This window comes from Rhinichthys klamathensis, unplaced genomic scaffold, assembly GCF_029890125.1.
Source record: "Rhinichthys klamathensis goyatoka isolate OS25496 unplaced genomic scaffold, OSU_Roscu_1.1 h1tg000678l_1, whole genome shotgun sequence".
NCBI classification, from domain to species: domain Eukaryota; kingdom Metazoa; phylum Chordata; class Actinopteri; order Cypriniformes; family Leuciscidae; genus Rhinichthys; species Rhinichthys klamathensis.
In genome coordinates this window covers 71,658-84,257 of record NW_026607110.1, presented here as the reverse complement: position 1 = coordinate 84,257, position 12,600 = coordinate 71,658, and the positions used below count along the sequence as shown (strand labels likewise).

The 12,600-nt window shown below is 40.1% G+C and overlaps 1 protein-coding gene across 3 annotated transcripts in view; it reads left to right on the top strand.

Annotated features, from left to right (window-relative positions):
- Positions 1-12,600, top strand: part of pax7b (paired box 7b) — a 61,028-nt gene that overhangs the window by 26,985 nt on the left and 21,443 nt on the right. For 2 of the 3 annotated variants that reach the window (XM_056241817.1, XM_056241816.1), the window contains exons 5-7: positions 1,809-2,005; positions 9,562-9,727; positions 10,484-10,680. In XM_056241817.1, coding sequence (XP_056097792.1) covers positions 1,809-2,005; positions 9,562-9,727; positions 10,484-10,680 — 560 coding nt within the window. Of the gene's footprint in view, positions 1-1,808; positions 2,012-9,561; positions 9,728-10,483; positions 10,681-12,600 lie in introns of those variants that run through there. The other variant, XM_056241818.1, reaches the window with a different exon arrangement.

Here is a 12,600-nt window from a genome sequence, read left to right as displayed (position 1 = left end):
AAGAATTTATATTTCTCTAACTTGCCTCAAGGTGCCCTATGGTGTAGAATCAGAATGAACAGATCTGCTGTCACCTACAAGTGTTACTGTCATTGAATTACTTCTCAAATCCCTCTTGTGTTTCACCTAGCCTGAAAAACCAGTTCTTACTGTACCGAGTCTTTCCAATGACCCTGGTAAAAAGTGGATGTTTATCGTGTAAAATATAGCCTATGTTCTAAAGCTTACTGTTAAATTGTGTAGGACTGGGCTTTGATATAGATTTCCTGATTCAATTAAATTTTGATTAGATTCCAGGTTCATTTCAGTTATAATGTCCATTTTGTTAAAAATGTTTTAAAGGAATACTCATTCTGCTAATGCTGTAAAGTATAGAGAAGAGTTTCAACCAACACACACTCTTAAACAAAAGGTTACAAAAGGGAATTTTCACAGCAAAGACATAGAATAGCATTTTTCAGTACCCCAAAGAACCTTTTACGGAACAGTTCTTAAAGGTTTTTTTTCTTTAATAATCTGAAGAACCTTTTGTATATTGAAACAGTTCAATGAACGTCAAATGTTCACTTAAAGAGATTTTTTTTTTTCAAATTTGTACAAATCAATATCAGATTCATTTAGATGAATTGCGATTATTTGGGTAAAAAAAAAACCATCCCTAACGCATAAGGAAAGGCAGAGCGCAGCCCACTCGGCTCCTATATAATCAACCATATTCAGAGGGGCCAGTATTGGAAGCCCACACCAGCATTAGCCAATAAGAAGCCAGGGTTCAGCCATCACTAATGTAGAATTGCTTCAATTTAGCGGGAAGTCATGGCCTGGATTAAGGCCAGTGTCTGCCGAGCTAGGCCCCCAATGCTGCTGAAGGGATTTTCAAGGATCAGCCCAGTGCCAGCCAAACTGGAAATAAATAAGGAATCAACTCAAATGAAATGATAAAAACAGGCTGTAAGATCTTCCCTGTTATATGTGGAAATGGTCCTTATGTGGAAACTCTATTGTTAGTGAGTTTTTTTTTGCCCGCATACTTATCAATCTAGACCTATTAATATTAATGCCTGCTGCAATTACTTGCAAAGTTAGCAATGACATTCACACACCTGTATAAAGGTCACTGTTTTGCACAGCACGGATACGCTAATGTGTCAGTTTTGTTTCATCACTAAGCTACTCAGCTTGAATTGCCACCCACACACCTCTGGTTTGCATTAGATCAGATTTGGGCTTATTGTTTCTCATCTTTTCTCCAGCTAACCACTAAACAGAAATGCTATAGTTGACATGGCTGCATTTGACAGATAATCCACCGCTCGTATTTTAAAGACTGCAAGAATATATTGCGGATGGCATTTAATGAAATGTTCTCAATCGTATACTTGAGTTATTTGCAAAGTGCCAGTTTTGTTTCATTTTTAGCACAGAATAGCGGTACAGGGATCGCTTAGGTGGTCTGTGGAGATTAACTCCCCCCTTTTCCCTCAATGGCCTCGGGGCGAACTGGGATGCGCACTGATGTGGGATTGAATTTACAAGAGCTTCGCTTATAAAAATAGCTGTGCATTGAAATAATATTTGCTTGAAAGCCACGTGAATCCATTACATTTCACCACACCGCCATCCATCTGTTTTTTGGGGGGGGGGGGTCTACATTCATTCACACATCACAATTAGTATGATCATGACAGTGTTCATGAGCAGAGAGCTTTCTGGGAAGTGCATCTCTATGGAAAGTAGATGCCTTATACTCCAATAGTGGCGGCGTTCACATCGCACTCAGTTCTTTCGTTCTCTATCTTCTCTGATAGGTCGAATGGATGAAGGCTCGGAAGTGGAGTCTGAACCGGACCTGCCCCTGAAGAGGAAGCAGAGGCGCAGTCGGACCACTTTCACAGCCGAGCAGCTGGAAGAACTGGAGAAGGCCTTCGAAAGGACACACTACCCAGACATCTACACCAGAGAGGAACTAGCCCAGAGAACCAAGCTCACCGAGGCCAGAGTACAGGTATGACACTATCAAATACTAAAGTAGTGTCTGCAGTTGCTAGAGACACACATGGTTTGACTGAAATGCAGTTCAAAATGTGCTTTATTGAATCAAGAGCCATTATTGTCATGCTGTATACAAAACTTAAAGGGATAGTTCACCTAAGATGAAATAATTTACTCACCCTCATGTCATTCCAAACCTGTATAACCCACATGGTAAACATGATTTCCCCAAGTGCAACATGTTCCAGTAACGGGTATAGTAATTATACCGTTAATTGCATGTATTGTTTAGTAGAAATCACACAAAATTGGTCATTTACATATACCTGATGTAGCTGCCTGATCGAAATGAGTGCTTTTCCCTTTAATTGATGTGATGTCAAGAATCAACATAACTTCCTGTTCTGTCTCCGCCTCTTCCCTTTTGTATTGTAACTGAATCGGAGAGTTTGTTTCGGGCTCCTCTTTTTCTGGCCCTTTTGTATTGTACTTGCATGGGAGAGGGAATAAAATATCCAGAGAAACTGCTGCCTGCTGTCCCGTGTCCAACAACTCCACAAGCTACACAATCCAGAACTAAAGTGTTTGTAACTGGTGTTGCATATCACGCTTGGCGTCACGAGCCACTGGTTACACGTGGTGTGTGACCCGGACTCAAATCGGGGTTGCTGCGGAGTGGGAGGTGGGTGCTAATAAGGCCTCTAGCGTCAGTTCCTAGCTCGTTTCTTGAGGTTTACATGCACAGCTCTTACTGGCCTACGTCTGTTACACTCACCCCCCAAACCTCACTCCCATCTGGGTCACGGCACCAAATGTCACCGGTCCTACTCTACCTGGTCAGAGTAGGATTCAAACCGGGGTCTGCGGCGTGGGAGGCGGGTGCGCTAACAAGGACGCAATAGACCGCAGCCTCTTGCCGCTGGTGCGCCACTTAAGGCCAGGGGGGTGAGGTTTACACGCACAGCTCTTACTGGCCTACGTATGTTATGCCAGGATTAATATCATTCCAATTAACCAGTCAGATTTGAGGGGACAAGTTTACAGTTTATGTCTAGTTTAGGTTTACAACCAGGGTCAGATGCTTCTACATCAGTGTTATTTATCTATCATTTCCCTCTCATTTTAGGGATAAGTTATGGGTAAGTTTAGGCTTAGGGGTAGGGTTAGGGTTAGGACTAAATTTTCTGAAAGGAATGTTGTTGAAAGCATACATACAATCAAAGTCAATGGGGTCCAATATTGTCCATTTAGTTTTGAAATATCTTCTTTTGAAAAAAGAAAGCCATTGGAACGACATGAGGGTAACTGACAGAATTTTAATTCTTTTGGGTGCATTATCCGTTTAATTGTGCTCATCTATGAAGGATGTACTCATACTTATGGTACTCATAAGACTGATGCTCTCAGTTGGAGATGTAGATGGCACAATGAGAGCTCAGTAAGAGTTCAGCTATGTGCTCTGAGGTCTATAGAGCTCTAAAGTGTCACTGGATCTGTTGGACTAAGGTTCTCTGATTGATGATGCGTGTAACAATGCAACTGCTCATCTCAAAGAAAGTGCTATAAAACACAGCGGGCCTCTTCCTGTCAGCCATATCAGAGAGAAACACAATCAGGTGGCTAACATGGCACTACGTCTGTTAAAGTTGGCATGAAGGGAAAATTCACCTGATATATTTTCTAAATGCATGTAATTGATCTTAGTGTGAACGATTCATCCATGCATGTTTCGTTTGATTTTTTTCTTCAAAATGTCATAACTTGATCCTCCAGTGAAACAACAGACTTCTCTGGTGATGTTTGCTGAACTTCTCCAATCATTTAGTTTGCGTAAACTCCGCCTTTTTCTTGCAATCAACTGTAAGTTCGCATTCACATGTGCCCCCATCCGACCGATGAATTGAACCATGTCCTGCCTGCCCTACATTTCTTTTCTTTTTAATGACCCGTTTCACTCTGATATACGTCACGATATGGATGAAAAGATCTTTTGCTTCTTCCATAACATTACAACTTATACCTTTGCACCTTTTGATGGAAAACTTTTTGAACTCTTAAATTTTTCTATTTATAGAAATAGAGGATCCTAAACACTTGTAGACAAAATTACAAAACACATTTTTTGAAGATTATCTGAGGGATAAAAGTGCATTAAACTTTGGCTCCTCCCACCACTGGTCCTGACAGCTTGTCAACCATGTGGATAGTTGAAACAATGAGAGGGGGAAAATACAGTAGAGTTATGGCAGCAGCTGTTGGGAGCAAAGGGAGGGGGATAAAAAGAGCGAGAGTGCATTCCTGATGGATTTCTCACTTCAGCTTTTGGCTGAGATCTTTTCTTCCCACCACTTTCAAGCCCACCACCGCTCCTTGTAAAATTTGCTGCATATCAGAGAGCATCCCACACACTCTCTTGGGAACCCTTCTCCACCAGTTACATTAATCAATCAAGAGCTTGTAAAAAAATATGACCGCTCGCCATGCCCCTGCTGCCTGCTTCACCTCTGCAATGGTACATGATTGTGCCCTTCAAATGCTCTGGACATTACATTAATGTTGTAATGTATAGTGAAATGCCATGTAAGGTCAATCTGACTTGGTTATTCGATTTTGTGATTCAATATTATATGTTTTAATTTGTTAACACTGTATGTCAGATCTTTGCAAGCTGCCTAAATGACATCATTTTATAATTGAAATGCAGCTGTCGGTCTCTCTTTCCCTCTCAGCCACGTTTTGGGGGGCAAAATTGGCGTCACCACCTTTCAAGTTGTCAAATATCTTACTCTTTCTGTGATTAGCTGCAGACGCTTTATATTGCTTTGTTTTACTTAGCAGCATTTGGATTTATGAACTGTGTTCCAAACAATCAAATCAAACAAAACAAATGATCTAAAACATTGAGGTAAAAAGTTGACCCAGAGTGGCCTCGTGGCAGGCTTTTTGGTAGAGAGAATATCTCTCGCTGGCCATGTCAGTGATTCAGCTCTCCCTGAAAGGAGCCCCATGGGACATTTGGCCCTTTTGTGTGTTTATGGTGACTGATGCTAATTAGACAAGTGAATAAACATTATATCACTTCTGACCTGCGTATGTCAGACCTGAGTTTTATTTGTAAAAACTGATAATCCAATCATGAATGTGAATTCAAATGCTCTTTAGCACCATTTTGGCACCATTTTGAATGGAATATCCAGATCATTCAAAGATCATTTGAAACCACCACATCCTTGACTATTGGCCCAACAGCGCATGTTTTGTTTTCTCAAACCTGTCACAGCCCAGCAGTTGGTTCTTGAGAGGCCAAGCAGAGGATGTGTGAGGAACTCTGGCTCGAGATAGCTCACAAGGAGATGCCAGGGCTCTGGGATCATTGCTTTTGTGGAGGGGAAGGTGTCTGACCCTGTTGGCTTTTGGCAGACCCCGCGGCCTCAGTGTCAACCCACTTGAGTGCAGCTGCGCTGACACAGTATCCAGATGTCTGAGAGAGAGAGAGAGAGAGAGAGAGAGAGAGAGAGAGAGAGAGAGAGAGAGAGAGAGAGAGAGAGAGAGAGAGAGAGAGAGAGAGAGAGAGAGAGAGGGGGAGAAACAGGGAGAGAAGGAAGGAGTTTTCCTGCTGCCAAAGAGAGGAAGTCAGACATGGATCAGTAATGATGTCAAAGGCGTTAATTTATGTGTTTGGTGCTTTTCTATTAGATGTCATCTGTCTTCATTGAGCACTGTCACTGTGGTTATTCTTAAACACAGACACGTTACTCATGCTTCCACTGTTTTACTGCTCCGTATGACAAATCAGAGGAAGTGATCCATATCTGACTAAGCAAAGGGATAAGTGCTTCCAGGTCTCACTGCACTGCTGCCTGTCTGTCTGGTTTACTGCAATCTGTAAGGCCAGAAGAAGAAACAAGATGAATTATCTGAGATTTACAGGAAATTTCATAGGCAGTGGCAGTTATGTCACTTTAAACTCAGTTAGACATGAAATCTTTGTGATGTGCTGAAGTATCAGGTTTGGGGTTTTGGGTATGAGAACTCATGAAGGATAGACAGATGGAGGGAAGAACTCCACTTATAAACTTATACTTATAAATAATGAATTGAAATAGATACTATGGCTTAGGTTTGACCATTCAAAAGGTCGGTAAAATTTTTTAATAAAAATACAGCTAAAAATCATTTGATAAATTCAGTAAAACAGTAATATTGTGAAATATTATTAGAATTTTAAAAAATTGGTAGTGTATGAATGGTAGTGTATACTTGTCAGGCACGGAGTGAGGAGAGTTAGTCCTTCCACGTGTTACACACAAGCAGGTTTGAAGAGGTCTCCACTTCCCCTCTATAATCCGGCCCCCTTTGATCCAATCTGGAAACAAGACTTCCAGGGCACAAGTGTCAGCCCCCTGATGTGGAGTCATATCATGTGCGTTTTGATTGATCCTTGCAAATTCTGGAGCCAATAATTCTGTTCTTAGCTCCTGACCTACGTAAAAATGTGGGATTTGTTTATGATTACAAAAGGAAGAAAGATGATGTGCATGTACTCAAGTCTTCTACAATCCAACCAAGGCATCTGGGTGTAGTAAAAGTTGAATTGTTGAAAAAGTTGCAGATGTTTCTGCTGAAGAGACGTGATATTTTATAAAGTCTTGCTACACTGTTACCTTCAGGACCCAGTCCAGCCCGTCTCAACCCTTTATCCCAACCCACCCTGTCCCACTGCCCATCCAGATTCCTTAAACCCCTGGATTGAGCCCTGCACTGAGATTGATGTTGGCCTTTTTTACGCTTCTCAGCCACTGTTATGTTCTTTTTTGCTGTGAAATTCAATCACGTTATCCAGGTTTTACTCCTCGTCTTCCTGTCTGTCCACCAACCGCCCTGTGCATGGCAAGCGGTAATCCTAGGAAGACATATAACCATCGTCGTCCGAGAGAGACGGCAAAAGAAAAAGAAAGCAAGAGGAACTGATAGGGTGGCCCGGGTGATTGATATTGGATGAGAGCATGAGATGCTGGCCGAATGTGGAATGTGAAATCGTGACACAGTCCACAATCAGATTTGTCTTCCATTTACCTCCCTTCCTTTTGTCTCTTCCACTCCCCCTGTACACTCGGAGATTGAGAGTATATTGAATTGAATTTTTCGACTTCCATTCCCTCCGAACCGAATGCAATCAGACAACAGCTCCTTCAGCCACACTCCAAGAAATCTCCTCTCTTAAATGTTTCGCCAAGTGACTCCGCTCACTTTTAAGGAAATTATTTTGAACTCTTTTAGAAATACGAAATGAGTTGGCCATCTCAGTTGGGCAGTGTGCTTTGTGTCTCGGCTTGAGCAGGGAAATGAGAAGAGTGGGGAATTAGAAGGAGCGGCAGAGAGAAAATCCCTGCTCAAGGTGCCTTTGCCATCGGTTCCAGAATGGCGCATTCAGAAGCCCCAGCTGAAGCAAGCCTCTTAGGAGATCCATTGAGCGCAGGGCGGCAGGCGCTCTAGCCTCTAACACTGAGATACACGCTTTCTAATGCCTTGTGCTACTCTCCAGTTCTCACTAATACCAGAAGCCATCCTAACCTAAGACATGTAAAATAATGGGGCTTGTGTCAGCGGGACTCGTGGTTTTATGGGAAGGGTCATTGATGCACGGCATTGTTGAAGGAGCAGTGTGGGACAGCTAATGGGGGATAGTTGAGTACTGCTGACTTTTATTTGATTTAAACTGATTTTATTGATTAATACTGAAAAAGAAAACCTAACTTGAAAAATGCCAGTAGACTATTGTTGAGGTAAGGATGGGTGTTGGGAACAGGCTTACGCAAAGCAGTTGCTAACCATGTGCGTAATTAGTCCCCCTGTGTTTTAATAATTATATAGGTCTTATAGGTGTTTCCCCAAGTCTTATAGGTGTTTCCTAGTTTTTGTTTAGATATGGGAATGCAACAGGAAGTTTTTAAAGGAATGCCAAAATTGTTGCTTTTTATGGGTGGGGTTTTATTCTATTTTATTTTATTTATTTTTTATTTTAGTTCACTTTATTTGATCCAGTTACCATAAAGACATATTTTTGAGAATCAATTTAATTTATCAAAAATATATTGCTGTAAACAGCTCTCTGTGCCTGCATTAGCTACCATATGAATTTCAGATTTTATGAAAAATAATCAGAATTTTTCTTTCTTTGTCATGTTGTATACAAAGAGTGAAGGGCAGCCTGGAAGGATAAAAGAGAGAGGCAGAGAAAGAGTGTGTACTCATACAGTATGTCTATGCCAGCCCCTTGATCAATGCCCGGGCTGAAAGCGTCATTCTTGAGGAGCTGTTTAAAAAGGGACGCCCTCTCTTTGTGGTCCGATTCATTGAAGGGCCATTGTCCCCCTCTTTCACTTCCACTCACAATGGAGGGGACCATTTGAAAAACAACAGTAGATTAACTGCACTGCCAGTGTATTAAAGTCTGAAGAATGGCCCCTCTGAGGCATAGATCAATGTCATTCACTCTTTTGCATACACAGGGGCAGTGCCTCGGCCCCAGAGAGGTGCAGGTTACTGGCCGTGCTCCCCCTTTCAATGCCTCACATTAGAATGAAACTTTGATAATGTGTCTTAATGTGGCAGAGGCATTTCTTTCTTTCTTTCTTTCTTTCTTTCTTTCTTTCTTTCTTTCTTTCTTTCTTTCTTTCTTTCTTTCTTTCTTTCTTTCTTTCTTTCTTTCTTTCTTTCTTTCAGTAAAGAAAGGCTTTTTGTTCATTAAATATCTCGAACACGTCATGTCCAGAGATATTTTCATTCGATTTTTTTCTTTTAGTTGGCACCATATTGGTTCTCGGTCTATGTTAGCTAGGTTTAATTCATCATTCTCTGTAAAAGTTTGGATTTTGATCTTATTTATTGTAAGATTTTTAGGTTTAGATAACTTTGCACTAAATTAATGGGATACTAATAGATTTTGGCAAAGATTTGACCCATTTTACGAGTTACCTCTTGAGGGTGCAGAGTGAGGTGCATAACAATGTAATGCATGTAACCCTGTTATACCCCTCCTCAATATAAGGTTTTTTGTTTTAGTTTTTTCCTAATCAGTGTTATTCTAGTAACACTGTATTATAGTTTTATAGTTATTATATTATAGGTGTTAATATTTTGATTGTATTTTAAAAAAAATTAGTAATTATGTTTTGTGCTTTTATTGTTTTTTAAAATGTCTATATATTTCTTATCACGTTTTATGACACATGTTGCCTTGTCAACTAACTGAATTATTATTATTTTTTTCAGTTAATGGTCATTTTATTTCAAATAATGAAAATGTTTTTTATGGTTTTAGTTTTAGTTAATGAATAATAACCTGGTTTCTAATTCAAACAGATTTTTAAAGAAAATATTGTGGTGCCTAAATCCCTTTTAGCAAACAATCCATTATATATATTCAATGTTTTCATTTTCATTCTTTTTTCAAAAATCAAGTAGAATAAATGTATAATATCCCCCATTCATCACTTGGTTATCGAACATGAAAATAATTCGCTTATCATTATTATTATTATTGATTTTTAAACTTTTTAATTTTAGGTTTGGTTCAGCAATCGACGAGCCAGGTGGCGTAAACAAGCTGGAGCCAATCAACTGGCGGCATTTAACCACCTGTTACCTGGAGGATTCCCACCCACAGGCATGGGCACTCTACCAACATACCAGCTTCCTGAGTCCAGCTACCCTTCATCAACATTACAACAAGGTAAGCTGATCAATGTTTTTGGGCCACCTGGTCACTTCATGCGTTTTCTCTGATCAGATACCTATCAGGTCGTGAAAAGCAATGCCCTCTGAAATGGATTTAAATCCGATAACTCACTTCAGGGGGTGGTTTGAGATGCATTCCAGATGAAACTGGCCAAGTGTAAATGCATCTGGTTGTTGAAGACACCTATGTAAATGTTACTCCTCCAAAAATGGTAAAAATAAATAAAAATAAACTTGTGAGCGTGTTATAGTCTACCTGCTCCAGTAACCAGATATGACAGCTCTACTCGCCCGTTTCAGATGAGTAACTAAAAGTTTGGCATCGCATCCAGAAGCTCATCACAATCATCTTCATCAAAAGTATAGTGAGACTTAATTATCCTACCATCTATCTCCTATTGCGGTCTTGATCTTGAAATTAGCTGTTGATGAATAAAATGCAGCTCATTTCTGTTGCATTCGCTGACGTAAATTTGCATATAGCGTGGGATGAAGATCGGATTTATATTCGTTTAGCCATTTATTGTGGCCAAGTGTAACTGGACCAGTTTTAACAAACTTGGTAGCTATCCAATCAGTAAAAATGCATGAAGTGACCAGGTGTAAACAGGCCCTTTGTGAAGAATTGGACCTTTTTTAATGTTTATTTAATACTCAAACTTATCTAATACAGGAATGGCAATACATAAATGCTCCCATGATGCACTTGAGAATAGTTTTCTGAACTAATTAAATATGCTGTTCTATCCAGATGTCAGTGGCACAGTGCATCGGCCCCAGCCCTTGCCTCCTTCCACCATGCATCAGGGCGGGCTCTCGAGCGACAGCGGCTCCGCCTATGGCCTCTCGTCCAACCGCCACGGTTTCTCCAGCTACACCGACACCTTCATGAGCCAATCAGCGTCCAGCAATCACATGAATCCCGTGAGCAATGGACTATCTCCACAGGTCAGTAAGGGTCACTGGCCACAGTGTTTAAATACTCTTCTCTATAGCCACATGTCAAGGAGTCTTTCAAGTGGAATTATGAGACCTCTCTGAAGATAAAACAGCATATTCTTTGTGCGCTACCGTGTTCGTCTGGTGATTAGATGTGTCTCATGTGTACGGAGCAGACATGTTTTGGAGAAATCGTCTTCTAGTTGTTGATACCCCCCTTCATAAGATAATGTTTTCTAATTAATATTCCTTTGTTTTACCCACTCTCCTAATTAAAATAAAGATTTAATTGTTTGATTCTAAGAAAATTAGTTTCAGACAATACAGGATACCCTAAAGAGAATAAATCCCAAATGCAGTCAAAGAGCTGCCAGCACTGTGCCTCGTTCAGAAAAGAGCATAATCTCACCAAACTAATGGATCTTAATTGTCTGGAAGTAATTTTCAAGAGTTAGCAGATGTTTAAATAAGTCTAGATGTTTTAATTACCCGTAACAGTGCAAAAAAGTATTGCCTTGTGAGGCTCTGTATGGCATAGAGGAAAGTATAAAATGGAAAACCAGTAAATTCAATTTAAGGCATATGGCGGTTTGTTTCATAGAATTTAAATAGACAGGTTTTGTTTCAGTTTGACTGTGTTTCTGTGTGAAGCTTCTTGTTATAGACATTTTATAGCATTGTTACCTGCTACCTTGAACAATGCGTGTAAAAATAAGACTCTTTGCTCAGGGTTGAGCTAAATAATAGGAAAATGGCTGCTATTGATGCACATCATTGGTGAAGAGTATATTACAAGCAATTATTCACCATTAGTGGGCAGTTCTGCCCACCATAACCAAGAAGATCTGACTAACAGGCAGAAAATAAGATTGAAATGGTGTGTAAGGAGTTGAAGATGAAATTCAATACTGCATTTGTCCACAATTACCCCCTTGTTCACATGTTTTATGGCCATTTTTCCCCCTCCTCACCAAATATTTCTCAAAGCAGATTGGAAACTGGTATTACTCCATTTTTTCCAAAAGAGAGGAAAGAATTAGGGATTTGATGACAAAAAAGAGATTTTCTCTTGTACTGCGGAGTTGGGGATAACATAAGCGTTTCTCAGCATGTTTGATTGTTAATCGTGGTGGAGGGGCTTTAAGTACTAATGCTCTCGCTGCAAACCTGCATAAATAACGGAACATGGCTGGAGAATTTTTGTGCATTTATTGGGGGAGTACTTGTAGCCAGAAATGGATCAAATATAAAATAATAGCTTTCTGTTGTTTTACACTATAGATTATGTAAGTAATTTGTTTTATTCTGAATAAATACAAAAGACCATCTGAGGTAAATATACTATTTTATTTTATGTTATTTATTTATTTAATTTTATTGCTATAGCACATGTCCTTGCTTTTTAATAATCAAATTATGGTGCACTGCTTCCTCATTTAATGTTCTACACGTTTAAAGAGAATAAAAGAGCAATTATACTTGTGAAAATTATATTTTTCATCAAGAATTTTTGGATGAATCTCTCACTAAGATGAAGATGGTTCACCCTCCATCTGACCCCTCCTCAGCCCCCTAACCTCCCCACCCTTGTCCAGCCCCTCTCACCCATCTCCACATGTCACATGTGGCTATTCCATCAGGCCCTTATTGTAGGAAAAATTAATGTTCTTTTTGACAGGAGTATCATAGTTCAACTCAAGCATCACACTGTGCCTCAATGTCCATGAAAGGGCCGCCAGTGCCCCACAAGGCAAACCCCCCCCCCCATTCTTCTCAGCTACAGGGAGTCCACATGGCAGTCCTTACACAAGCCTGTTTTTGTACATGACGATTTTCTCCATCATTTGTCTATTCTACTGTCTTTCTTTTACGTATAAGCCCCCTCGACTAATTTATTTTAACACATTAATTTATCCTTCAATGAAGACA